Source organism: Melanotaenia boesemani, chromosome 20, assembly GCF_017639745.1.
Source record: "Melanotaenia boesemani isolate fMelBoe1 chromosome 20, fMelBoe1.pri, whole genome shotgun sequence".
Classification (NCBI taxonomy): Eukaryota; Metazoa; Chordata; class Actinopteri; order Atheriniformes; family Melanotaeniidae; genus Melanotaenia; species Melanotaenia boesemani.
Window position 1 is genome coordinate 25,870,472 of NC_055701.1, and position 14,092 is coordinate 25,884,563.

At 46.5% G+C, this 14,092-nt stretch overlaps 1 protein-coding gene and 2 long non-coding RNA genes across 3 annotated transcripts; 2 read left to right on the forward strand and 1 right to left on the reverse strand.

The window, feature by feature from the left end:
• Positions 1-745: 745 nt before the first annotated feature.
• On the forward strand, positions 746-1,131 carry LOC121631772. Its single transcript, XR_006008790.1, has 3 exons — positions 746-768; positions 900-974; positions 1,070-1,131. It is a non-coding gene; the product is annotated as an uncharacterized LOC121631772 (long non-coding RNA).
• Positions 1,132-3,747: 2,616 nt separating this feature from the next.
• On the reverse strand, positions 3,748-7,329 carry LOC121631655. Its single transcript, XM_041972650.1, is given in 4 exon segments — positions 3,748-4,784; positions 4,786-4,991; positions 4,994-5,720; positions 5,896-7,329. Coding segments are annotated over 4 exon segments (3,312 nt in total). The 3' UTR covers positions 3,748-3,839.
• A 2,728-nt stretch (positions 7,330-10,057) lies between these two features.
• LOC121631771 lies at positions 10,058-13,054 on the forward strand. The gene is made up of 3 exons (XR_006008789.1): positions 10,058-10,133; positions 10,222-10,284; positions 12,982-13,054. It is a non-coding gene; the product is annotated as an uncharacterized LOC121631771 (long non-coding RNA).
• The last annotated feature ends 1,038 nt before the right edge of the window (positions 13,055-14,092 follow it).

A 14,092-nucleotide genomic window follows, 5' to 3' on the forward strand; every position in this document is an offset into this window, starting at 1 on the left:
CGGTTCACATGAGCTAAAAGAAAACCCCAAAAAACAGAACAAAAACAATTAAAATCAGCCATATTGGATCAGAGCAGCAGAAACAGTCCCATCATGGACGGGGACTACACCAAAGATAGTTGGGGGTTTTACAGCATTCTTCAAAGAATACAGAGAACTTAATACTTCATATTGTGCAATTTTTTATTTGCCTTTTATGTGCCTTTTATGTGCCTTGGGAAACTTTCATCTTCATTTTTTGTTTGAAATCCTTCTCCATAACTATGGCTACAGGCTAGAAGCTGAATGTCTTATTCTGCTTATTGGAGTTTGTTATACAGCTGACTGACACATTACCACCACCAAGTGGTGGGGAGATGTATTACAACTGAACATCTTGTGGATAACAGTAATATCTCTGGTGTCTTCACCTGATAACTTCTGAGTCCTGCAACCCACAGGTGCAACATTGAAAGTTATATGTGGCCCTTTAGGTGTCACTCAAGGAACCATGGTTTAGAATCAGTGGAATAAATTAATAGTTAAACAACAAACAAAACAAGTCAACGGTTTTGGTTTGTTTTCAGTGAAACTTTCCTGGATGGAGTCCAGACTGACAGAGGGACTCAACAACACTGAAGGTGCTGTTATATTTACTTGATCAGTTTAATTAAAACCACAATGTCTACAAATGAACAAAGTGGATCATTTCAGTTTTCTATTTAGAGTTGGTGAGCAGGCTGAGGATCAATGAGAAACAGATAGAAGACCTCAAGGCAGAAGACACTGGTAACACATGAAACTTTCAGGATATCAGGAATGTGTTTGGACAAAGAGATTCCTGCACTTGTCTGTTTTATCCGACAGAAGTTTTCTTCCTCATTACCACAGCAGTTGTAATGAAACTGGTCTGATTTCAGAACAAACCTCTGAACTGATGAAGCTGTGGAGAAAAGTGAACATGACCGAGAGCCTCCAGGACAAGCTAAACACAGGTACACCAGTCAGTCTGTTGTTTCCGAAGACTAAAACTGGGAATCCAAAATGATTCCTCGAGGAACTCCTTCATAACTTTTGGTTTTCCCTTCAGAGTTGGTGAGCAGACTGAGAGGTTTTGAGGAACATCTGAAAGGTCAGAAGACAAAAATCTCAGGTAACACATGAGGTTTCCAGACTGGCTGCAAATGAAACATCTGTTTGAAATAAGAGAAACTTGGGCTTCCGTGTTACCAAGGGATGGTGGCATAGAACGTAATCTCCCGACCAAAAGCAAGAAAATACCCCGAAAGTCAAGATAACAGAAGTAAAATCAGTGGTTTTAAATTTCTAGAAAGGGGAAAAGATGGCATCAAAGCAGAAAAATAGGAAAACCGCTCTGGTAACAGCTAAAAACAGCAATGTGCTGCAACACGAGGAGGCTAATGCTAGCAACACTGTAGCTAATCAGCCCAAGGACACGGCAAATGATGAGGAGGACCCGGCGAGCCTGACGCTAATATTTAAAGAATTACGGGAATTCAGGCAAGATAATAACCAAAAACTTGAACTTGAAGACATCAGGGAGGAGATTGCAAAGACCAACTCGAGACTTGATGACGCAGAAGAAAGAATTGTGGGGAACGAGGAGAAGTTGCAAAATGTTGAGGAGGTGCTAGCCGAAATGCTAAAAATACAAGTACAACTCCAGCTAAAGTTAACAGACCAAGAAAGCCGTTCGAGGAGAGAAAACGTGAGGATATATGGCATTCCGGAAGGAGCAGAAGGGAGCCTGAAGGCACTGATTCCTTTCATAGAGAAGCTACTCAGAGAAAACCTTGGTATTCCCACAACGAAGGATCTGCAGATAGAAAGAGCCCACCGGGCGCTTGCACTGCAACCCCCACCTGATGCTCAACCCAGAGCCATCCTAGTCAGATTCCTGAGCTTCAGAATGAAGGAAGACGTGATTCGCTTGGCATGGCAGAAGAAAGGCTTTACTCTCGAAAATAATAAGATCAGCCTTGATCATGACTACGCTCCGGGAATACTAAACAAAAGAAGAGAATATGCTGAAGCCAGGAGAGTACTAAAAGAAAACAAGCTACGGTTCCAGACCCTCTACCCAGCTCGTTTGAGGGTTTTCTACGAAGAGGGGACAACGACCTACGAGACGGTGGAGGAGGCGACTGCGGGCATTGCGAGGCGCGGCCTGCCGGTGAAAGTGATCACACAACCGTCATCGCTAATGGAGAGGATTCAGTGAGGAACGTGGCAACCAGTGCGGACCAGGCGGACAACCGGGGCCAGGAAAACAACGAGCTACAAGGAAAAGCTGCAAGTATTTAGACCTCCAGAAGCAGACATTACAGACTAAAATTTTCATTGCAGGGTCAAATACCTACACTGGCCTTAGGGGTTATAAAAAAAAAATAATGAGCCGGATTTAATAATTTCATCATAAAAGACTTTGGTCAAACAGTGGAGAGGAATGACAAGGGGAAAGTGTTCCTCTATGGCTGCCTTCATGGTAGAGGGCCCCCTAGCTCCCACAGGGGGCAGAGGCTATCCCTCAAATTTGGAACAGGTCAGTAAAGAGACCTTGAGGTTGGAGGTTGGGAAAGATGGCCATTGTTTTTGTTCTTCTTATTGTTTGTTGTGGTTTTGGTATCATTGTTCAGTTACCACTTTAAAAGGGATTTGCTTACAGTCTATCAGGAGAGGAAAATGAACTCATATTGTTATTAAGTTAAAAATAACATGCAAGGGGAACCGGTTGAAATCATTTAGTTCAATGTAAACGGGGTCTTAAATCCCATCAAGAGGAGCAAAATCTTGTCAAAATTAAAAAATGAAAGGGCTCAGGTAGCCTATCTCCAGGAAACCCATTTGAGTCAAGCTGAACACACAAAATTGAAAAAGAGAGGCTTCAAGCATGTATTTTCATCCTCCTATAAACTAGGTCATAAGAGAGGAGTCGCTATATTAATATCGAGCACACTTAATTACGAACATATGTCAGAACGTAGGGTTACTTGCGTAACTCCTGGTTCTTTGATAACAGAGTGAGGTGTTTCACTATGGGAAATCGCCTTGGCGTGACCAACTATGGAAGCTCCAATGACATCACGTCTGTCAGTGACAGACCGGTCAAGCCGTGCTCGGGGCCCCGCCCCCTCATATTAACACGGCCGACCGACCCCTCCTACTCATTCTCGCTTTCTTCCCGTGAGAAACTACTTGCTCCCTCAGCGCGTTCCAGGGTACAGGGTATGAAGCCAACAGCTCCACAGACGGACATCTGTAAGAATGCCCCATCACCTTAGGCACGAACGCCGGATTAGGTTTTAAGTGCGCCTTAGCGCGCCCAGGGGCTAACTGCAAACAAGAAGGATGGATTGACAAAGCCTGTAAGTCACCCACCCGCTTTGCAGTGGTCAGAGCCAGAAGCAAAGCTGTCTTAATTGAAAGAAATTTCAACCCTACTGCCACAATGGGCTCGAAAGGGTGGTTAGAAAGGGCGTCCAGCACCAGCGACAAATCCCACAATGGCACCAGTGGCCTAGACACTGGGAGCTTGCGGCGGGCCCCCTTCATGAAGCGGCACACCAAAGGGTGCTGCCCCACCGACTTATCACCGAAACCCACATGACAAGCTGAAATTGCTGCCAAATAAACCTTAATTGTGGAGAAAGCCTTTCCTTTATCCAACAATTCCTGTAGGAAACAGAGCAATTCCACCACTGAACACTGAAACAGGATAATGCCCCTGGGCTGGCACCAATCCTCAAAAATCCGCCATTTACCACTGTAAAGGGAGCGGGTGGAGGAAGCCCTAGCATTCTGAATAGTGTCAATGACCTCTGGAGGCAGGCCCGCAGCATTCAGGTTCCACCTCTCACTGGCCAGGCCCAAAGAGACAGCCGGTCCGGGTGAGGGTGATAAATCTCGCCCCGAGCCTGGGAGAGAAGATCCCTGCGTATGGGGAGTGGCCATGGTTCGTCTGCCAGAAGCTGTATTATCTCTGTTATCCAGTGTTTGGACGGCCACCGAGGAGCCACCAAAATCAGTGTTAGCCCCTGCTCCCGCACTCTGGCCAGAGTCGGAGAAATCAGGCTGAGAGGCGGAAAGGCATACAGCAGAACATCTGGCCACTGGTGGGCCAGAGCGTCGACGCCCAGAGGTGCGCTCACGTCCGACAGAGAGAAGAACAGTGGGCAGTGAGTGTTTTCTTGAGAGGCGAAGAGATCTACGTCTGCCTGGCCGTATCTCTGCCAAATCTGTGCTACCACATGTGGGTGGAGCCTCCACTCTCCATACAGCGGGTTCCCCCTGGACAATAGGTCCGCTCCCCTGTTCAGAATCCCTGCTACATGGGTCGCTCTGAGGGACAGGAACCTTGTACTGCTCCACACAATTAACTTCTGAGCTAACCTGTGCAGCTGCAGAGACCGTGTGCCTCCCTGGCGGTTGATATAAGCTACCACAGTGGAGTTGTCTGTCTTCACTAAGACATGACGGCAGTAAAGATGGGGCAGAAAATGTCTGAGTGCCAAAAACACTGCATGCATCTCCAGTACATTTATGTGAAGTTGCGCCATCCGCTGGGGCCACACGCCGTTGGCTGTCCTGCCCAGAAGCGCCGCACCCCACCCCGAAAGAGAAGCGTCTGTCGTCATGGTTACCCTGGACGACACCGCCCCCAGAGGTACGCCAGACGTTAATATTGTCTGGTCTCTCCACGGCCGGAGTGCCGTAATGCACTGCGCCGTTATCCTCACTCTGCGGTGCAGATGACGCTGAGAGCTCAGATGCAGAGATGCCACCCAATCGCTGAAGATCCCTCATCATAAGCAGCCCCAACAGCACCACAAATATCACGGACGCCATGAGTCCGAGAAGCCGAAGGCATAGTCTGAAACTCACTGCTTTCCCCAGCTGAAAAAGCGCGAGACACTGACTGAATGCCGTCACCCTCGCCTCCGATAGCCTGACGCGATACGAGAGGGAGTTTATACTGAGCCCTAAATACTGCATTGTGCCGGCTCCAGGCGACTCTTTGCCTCGTTTATTCTGAAACTGAGGTCTTTGAGGTGATTCAGCACCGTAACGGAATCTTTGATCACCTGTTCCCGAGAGTGAGAGCAAATGAGATAGTCGTCTATGTACGAAAATATCCTGATGCCGTTGTTCCTCAGAGGAAACGGCGCTGCTTCTACACACTTGCTCAATACCCTCGGAGCTAACGAAAGGCCGAAAGGGATTGTCTGAAACTCGTAGGCCGCCCCTTGATAGGCGAACCTGAGGAATTTCCTGTGTGCTGGATAAATGGCAATATGAAAATACGCGTCTGCTAAATCGATTGTCACAAACCAGTCGTTTGGACGAATCAAGCGGCAGAGCACTTTGTGTGTTAGCATTCTGAACGTGTACTTTCTTAAGTGTTTGTTCAATACACGGAGGTCCAGAATTGGCCGCAGGGATGAGCCTCCCTTCTTTGGAATGAGGAAGTACCGGGAATAAAAGCCCTGATGTATTTCCTCGCTCGGAACCACTCTGATTGCGTGTTTGTTTAATAACGACACAATCTCTTCTTCCAGAACATGAGCCGACGCACTAACAGAAACCTTGGAGACATTTGGTGACACTGAATGAGTGCTTGGTGACACTGTGTAACCTGCCCTTGAGTCTTCACTCCCATCATTTGTGAGGAGAGAGACTGAAGGAGGGCTCCTGAAGAACTGGGAACAATGGGAGCCTCCAAACTAAGAACTAAGGGACTGTGTTCCTCCCTCCGTCTTTTGGGTGGAGGAAGAAAAGATTAAGGAAGCTGTGCTAGGTTGCACGCTTCATCTTCCCTTCCCCGGGGTGGGAAGATGGCCTATTCCTGGCAGCCACTGCTGCAAAGGAGTGTTTTCCCCAAGGTTTTGAGCTCTCTGCCTTGGGCTGGTGGCTTGTCTGCTGTGCTGGCCCAGGCTTCTGCATCCTGGTGCTGCTGGGTTTCCTCCTCATTGCTGATGCTGCAAAGCCAGCACTGGGAGGCTGAGGTGGGCGAGGCTGGGGTTTGCGCGGTAAGCAGAGGTCAAAAGCTTCTCCCGCCTGCTTCCTGCGCGTGCTGGTTTCCTTCATCCTCTCCAGCACAGGGCCAAAAAGACCTTTGGTGGGGTCATATGCTGCATCCATGATCTCAGCCTTCTGAGAATCACTTAAACCAGACAAATTCAGCCACAGGGCTCTCTCACCTGTGACTGCTAGCCCCATGATGCGGCCACATCCCTGCACTGCTCCCCTGGAGGAGCGTAGGAGGAGATCATTCACCACGCATATTTCATCCCAAAGGAGGGGGTTGGGAGTCTGGGAATCCAGCTGGCAACCCATCTCCTCCAAAATCTCAGCCTGGTACGCTGACAGCAGTGTGACAGCATTGAGGGAGCACACTGACTGAGCTGCATACTTATACATCCTCTGGTAAATAGATGCGGTGAGGCGATCTGACTTACTGGGCAGAGAAACACTGGATGAGGCTGAAACTGACCTGCGATTAGGATGTAGGTGGTATGCCACTGAAGTCTCCACCGCTGGGGGTTCGGCCAGACCCAGCTCACTCATCCCCTGAATCTCCAGCTTGGAACAGCCCTTGGTTGGGAGCTTCCTCTTGAAAGGGGATGGCCAGTAACGGCTCATCTCCTTCATACAGGCTGGCACCGCTGGTAAGAGCTGTTTGGGTGGAGGCTGAGCCGGCGGGAGCCTCTTACCATCATACAGGTCCCGCTCTGTCCCCTCTGGACCCTGGGCTGCAGGCCATGCAATTCCCAGTTTGGCAGCGGCACGCTTACAGACTTCATACAAGTCGCTGTCCATGGGTGGAGCAGCCTCGGCACCGCTAGGTGGCCTCGACTGTTGGGGTGGAAAAGAATCGTCCTCCTCTTCTTCCTCCATATCCACCATGTCGAGGAGGTCAGAGTCAGCATCACACTCTGCGTCCTCATCCCCCAGCACCCCATGATCTAGGTCGTCGAACAGCGGGGGCATAACCGGGGATTCAGTGTCCATCATGTCCGCCCAGCTCGTAGAGACTCGCGGCTGATGGACGTCGGGCTTGGGAGTGGCGGCTGCCAGACAGGGGTCCTGACTGTTAGCCACAGCTACTCTCAACCTCCTTTCCAAAATTTTCTCAGGCATTGAAGCACAGTGAGAACATGATTGTGGGTCAGCCAGCGAAGCCTGGGCGTGTTTAGGGCCCATGCACGCTATGCACATCGGGTGAGGGTCCCTGCCCGAGATGGTCGAACCGCATGACGCAGGACACGGGTGGGATACAACCTCCTTGGCCTTGGGCTCCGACCCTTTGGCGGGGGTGACAGCCGTAGACATACTAAAGGAAAGGGGACACGACAGGTTAAAGGACTAGACTCGTCATAACACGTTAGCCTGTATCCACCCTGACGCTAGCAGCAATGCTAAAACCTAGCTATCAGCAGCTGTACGAGTTAGCTCGTCGTGAGACATTAGCTTAACTCGAGTAAACAGTCCCGGTAGCAACTTAATGTCACCGAACTGCTACCACTTCAGCTCGCCTTGACGCGTTAGCCTTAGCTACACAGACACACGCTAATGCTACAACCGAGCAATTACACTGGTTCACCGCGGGAACAGCTCGCCCTGACGCGGACACTGCTCTTTACGGCGCAGCTAAACTGATTACTTCCTACGAAGTACTTACTCGGCACAATCCAGACTAGGTTGAAACCGCGTTCGGCAACGTACTCCTTGACGGGACGCCTGTGAACTGTTAAGCAGCTAACCCTGTAGCCTGGAACGCGCTGAGGGAGCAAGTAGTTTCTCACGGGAAGAAAGCGAGAATGAGTAGGAGGGGTCGGTCGGCCGTGTTAATATGAGGGGGCGGGGCCCCGAGCACGGCTTGACCGGTCTGTCACTGACAGACGTGATGTCATTAGAGCTTCCGTAGTTGGTCACGCCAAGGCGATTTCCCATAGTGAAACACCGAGCGAAGTTAGAAAAAGAACTACAGGATGATGAGGGTCGATTTATAAAGATTACAGGGAAGATAGAGGGATTCGAAATAACTTTTATTAATGTCTATATTCCCCCGGGTAGTAATTGGCAAATTTATAGACGTATATTTGACCAAATGGTAAATTCCCAAGGGGTTGTGATCTGTGGCAGAGATTTCAACATCAGGTTGAACCCTAACCTAGATGCATCAGGAACGCCCCAACAAGAAACCCCATTAATTAAGAAGGTGAAATCCTTAATGACAGAGCTAGGCATAATAGACGTCTGGAGGGAGCTATATCCCAAATGCAGAGATTATACACATTATTCTTATGCACACTCTGTCTATTCCAGAATAGATTACTTCTTTATGTTTAGTACTGACAGGTTTAGAATAAGAGAGTGTAATATTAAGACGGTGGACCTTTCTGACCACAGCCCAATCTCTATAACCATAAATTTGGAAAAAAAAATTACGAGGGTATTATGGAAACTAAATGCAAACATACTAAATGATAAAAAAATAAAAGCGGGATTAAAGAAAGACATTAAAGACTTTCTAGAATTTAACGACTCAGGTGAAGTGTCCCAGACAATTCTATGGGACACGTTGAAAGTGGTAATGAGGGGGAAAATTATATCGATAACCTCTCATTTAAAGAAACTAAAGGGACAACGATTGGCCGACCTTCAGGGAAGACGAAAACGACTACAGTTAATTGACAGTAATACAGTAAATTTGAAGGTAAACGAAGAAATTAAGAAAATAAGAGGTGAAATTGACGACCATTATACCCATGACATTTAGAAAAAAATAGTCCTCTTGAAACAAAAATATTATGAAATGGGCGGCAAATCAGCGAAACTATTAGCATATAAATTACGTAAACAGAGAGTAGAAAATACTATTTACAAAATAAAAAACCCCCAGACCAGGGCTGTGGAAAGTAAACTGGAGAACATCCAGGAGAGTTTTGAGCTATTCTATCAGGCTCTATACTCACAACCTCAGGCGCCAAATAAGGCTCAGATTGAAACCTTTCTAAAATCATTAGATCTACCTGTGCTGACAAGCTCACAAGGTGAGAAATTAGTGCAACCAATAACAACCAAGGAACTACAATTGGCGATCTCTAAATTAAAGGTGGGAAAGTCTCCAGGCGCTGATGGTTATACCGCAGAATGGTATAGAGCCCTAAAGGAAGAACTCTCCCCTCTTCTATTAAACACGTTTAACTGCATTATACAAAAAGGTGAAATCCCCCCCTCATGGAGAGACGCAATTATTTCAGTTATCCCTAAAGAGGGCAAAGACAAACAAGATTGCAGCAACTACAGACCCATTAGCGTCCTTAACCTAGATTGTAAATTGTTCACATCGATACTAGCACGTAGATTAGAAAAGGTTTTACCTGACCTGATACACTTAGACCAAACTGGTTTTATTCAACAAAGACATACGCTAGACAATATCAGGAGATCACTACATGTAATAGGACAAACAGCAAAAGATAAAACCAAGTCTATGATTGTGGGATTAGATGCTGAGAAGGAGTTCGACTCAGTCAGATGGCTATTTCTCTACAAAGCACTGGAAAAATTTGGATTTAAAGACAATTTTATATCATTAATAAAGTCTCTGCACCATAAGCCAAGAGCCCGCATAAAGATAAATGGGGATCTTTCTGACTCTTTTATCCTGGAAAGGGGAACACGTCAGGGCTGCCCAATCGCTCCCCTCCTTTTTGCCCTATACATTGAACCCCTCAGTCAGTTAATACGGCAGTCTGAAAATGTTAAAGGCATTACGGTATCTGATAAAGAACAAAAGGTCGCAATGTTTGTGGATGATGTCTCGGTCTTCTTGGAGGAGCCTGAAAACTCGTTTACAGAGCTGATGTCGTTGCTGTCTGATTTTGGGAAGCTGTCAGGCTATAAACTACAATGCCCCTGAATCTCTACAAATTAAATTTAACCTTAACTGGGGAGCAGATTCCCTAAAGTACTTAGGAATAACCCTGCCAAAATATCTCACTAATTGTCTCAAGCAAACTATGGATCATTGTCCTCCACTGGTCTGATTTCAGAACAAACCTCTGAACTGATGAAGCTGTGGAGAAAAGTGAACTTGACCGAGAGCCTCCAGGACAAACTAAACACAGGTACACTCTGTTGTTTCTGAAGGCTAAAACTGGGAATCCAAAATGATTCCTTGAGGAACCCCTTCATAACTTTTGGTTTTCCCTTCAGAGTTGGTGAGCAGACTGAGAGGTTTTGAGGAACATCTGAAAGGTCAGAAGACAAAAATCTCAGGTAACACATGAGGTTTCCAGACTGGCTGCAAATTCAGTTTGGAATAAGAGAAACTTGGAGAAAGTCTCCAGACCCAAACTGAGAAGGATTAAATAGAGTTCCCTCAAGAACTCCTGACTGAACTCATGCACCTTGCTGTCAAACTCACTTTTGACTTTTGGACGTGTACATACTGTCTTGTGAAATAACAGTTTCTTTAATTCTGCCAAGAATATTAGTATATTTGAATATTTTCTGGATCATATGCAATATAAGGACATAAGTGATTGTACATCCAGGCTCTAACACATACTGAATTGGCCTTACCAGAGGGTAATTCTTCTCAAGAGATGTCTTCCTTTATTTACTTGAAAACTAGTCCTCAATTTTGTTGTAGAAAGCTTCACTTTTTGTAGAAGTTTTCCACGACTTTATCTGGAAAATCCAGAACCTGTCTTGTCAACAATGTTATTGATGGTTTCCTCCTGAAACAGGAGAGCCTTGATAGAAAGGTGAGGAAGAACTGGTTGATGCAATTTTTTGCTGAGGAATTTAAATGTTAACTCAGTAAATGTATACATGAGTAAAAGCAGGTTTGTTCAGTAGATGTGGAGGTCAGACTGAGATCCACTGAGACCCAACTGGAGCAGATGCAGACTCACACTGCAGGTACGTACCATCATCAGATCTGCAGTTTACTTTCATTCATCACTGATAGAAGCAGGAAAGAAAACTGGAATGACCTCTTGTTCAGATCTGCAGGTCAGACTGAGAGTAAGAGAGAAACAGCTCGAAGAAACACCAACTTAACATATGATGGATGGATGGATGGATGGATGGATGGATGGATGGATGGATGGATGGATGGATGGATGGGTGGATGGATGGATGGATGGATGGATGGATAATAACTGTAAGGATAATAGTGGTAATACTGGTATAACAAGAAAAGAAAATTTTACATTTTTTCTATTATATGTTACCCTGGTGGATACACAGTGCACACAGGTTAAATACAAACAGGTGAAAGTGATGGTACAGCAAGAATTACTGGGAACAGAGTTGGTTGTCCAGTCTGACAACTGCAGGAAAGAATAACCTCCTTCAGACACCCTGGATGGAGGAGTCTGTGGCATGCATCGGGTGGAAAGCGTTGTCAATCATAGCTGATAGCTTGGCCATCATTCTCCTCTCATCCACTACTTTCACTGCATCTAAGGAGCACCCTAGCACAGAACTGGCTTTCCTCTTCAGTTTGTTCGGTCTTTTCCTCTCTGGAGCTGAGATGCTGCTGCCACAGCAGGCCGCTCTATAGAAAATGGCTGATAACGGCATAAAAAGTTTTTAGTAGGGTTTTTTGCACCCCAAAGGACCTCAACTTTGTCAGTAGGTAAAGTCGACTCTGACCCTTTTTATAGAGTGCCTTGGTGTTATCCGTCCAGTCCAGTTTGTTGTTCAGGTGAACATCCAGATAAGAGTCCACAATTTCAATGTCTGTTCCATGAATGTTTACTTGAGTGGGGGAAGATGATTCTGCCTGTGGAAATCCACCACCAGCTCTTTTGTTTTTCCCTGTATTGATCTGGAGGCAGTTTCGCTGGCACCAATCCACAAAGTCCTTGTTCAGGTCTCTGTACTCACTGTTGTCCTCATCTATGATGAGCAGCAGAGTCGTCTAAGAACTACTGGAGATGGCAAAATGGACTGTGGTGTGTGAAGTCCAAGGTGTTAAATGTGAGAAGGAATGGGGCTGCAACAGTTACTGAGGGGCCCCTGTGCTGCAGGTAATCCAGCCTGTGACACAGTTCTCACAAGCCTCACAACTGGATGGTCAGTGAGGTAGTCCAAGATCCATGATGTCAGGTGATGGTCCATTTCAGACTCCTCCAGCTTGTCCACCAGCAGTGCAGGCTGGATGGTGTTGAATGCACTAGAGAAATCATAAAACATGATTGTTGTTGGTGTCCTCATGCAGAAGGCTCGGGGTAGATCAGGGTACCCAGGGTACTGGCATCGGGGTAGATGACAGCATCATCAACCTCGATGCCAGATCAGTAGGCAAACTGCAGCGGATCTAATGATGAGCTCACTACAGAGAGGAGGTGCTTTGGAACCAGCCGCTCCAGGGTCTTCATCAAATCAGATGTTAATGCTACAGGCCTGTAGCCATTGAGATCCTTCGGGTGGGGGGTCTTTGGCACTGATACTACACATGAGGTTTTTCAGAGTAGCACTTTCTCCAGCCTCAGGTTGAACACATGCTGAACAATCACACTCAGCTGGTCTGCACAGCATCTCAGGAACCTTGAGCTGATGACATCAGGACTCGCTGCCTTCCTGATCTTCAACTGGCTCAGCTCCCCTCTCACCTGCCATTTTGTGAAGGAACCAGCCAGAGCTGGATAGCTAAGGACGAGAGGGAGTGGGGTGTATCTGAGGGAGTAGTTGAGGGACCAAGTTGGAAGGGCTGTAGATGGAGATGTTAGGTGTACTGGGAGTGAGCGGATTGCTGTAGCTGAAGCAGCCGCTGTGGGAGGCAGACAGGGCTTCAGGGGTGTGAACGATGGGGGTTGTGAAGGAAAAAGCTGGTTGAGGGGGAGGGCAGATGCCTTATAAACCTGTTTAAGAAGTTGTTCCGGTCATTTGCCCATGTCCTGTTCCCCACAAGCTGTGAGTTGGGTAAAACATGACTGCTACCTGCTGTTTACATGTTTTCAGCGTGTGAAGCTGAGCTGGCAGCTGTGGTGGTCAGACTGAACGTGACTGAGGAGCAGCTGGATGAGCTGAGGAGACAAAGTTCAGGTGATTTTTGACACATCCAGAGATTTCTCTGCTGTTTGACTCAAACATGAAGATCTGCATGTTTGTTCCAGTCAGAGCCGCTGAGCTGCTTTCTGTTTCAGACCGATTGATTGCTGCACAGAGAGACACTGAAGGTAACTTAGAGAAAACTCTGTTGGTCTCGTTCATTCATCACCTCATAAATCACTTGTTTCTCATCAGATCTGAAGGTCAGACTGAGAGTCAGCCAGAAACAGCTGGAAGACATGAAGACAGAAAACTTAGGTAACACATGACGCTACACACTGACTCAGCATGTGCTTTTTAAAGAAATATTTAAATAGGTTAAACTAAAAAATTTAGGTTTGTTGAAACTATGGAGGGTCCCAGAACGTTCCCTGAGGCTCTAGTTCAGAAACATATGAACATGGTGGATCCTACAGGACCCTTCTAGAGAATCATCCCCTCATTGTGGTGGAGGGATTGTCACTTGGAGGAGTGGCATCCAGCTCAGATAGCTCCATTTTGTCTTCTTTAAATAATTTCACTGTGTTTAGGTCATACATGTTTGTCTTTACTTTGACATGCTGGGACTGGCATCTGCAGTCTTCCCCAGAAGCATCTTCTGACTGCGGTGACGTCAAAGAAGACAACAGGACGGTTCACATGAGCAAAATAAAACACCAAAAAACAGAACAAAAACAATTAAAATCAGCCATATTGGATCAGAGCAGCGGAAACAGTCCCATCATGGACGGGGACTACACCAAAGATAGTTGGGGGTTTTACAGCATTCTTCAAAAAATACAGAGAACTTAATAGTTCATATTGTGCAATTTTTTTATTTGCCTTTTATGTGCCTTTTATGTGCCTTGGGAAACTTTCATCTTCATTTTTTGTTTGAAATCCTTCTCCATAACTTTGGCTACAGGCTAGAAGCTGAATGTCTTATTCTGCTTATTGGAGTTTGTTATACAGCTGACTGACACATTACCACCACCAAGTGGTGGGGAGATGTATTACAACTGAACATCTTGTGGATAACAGT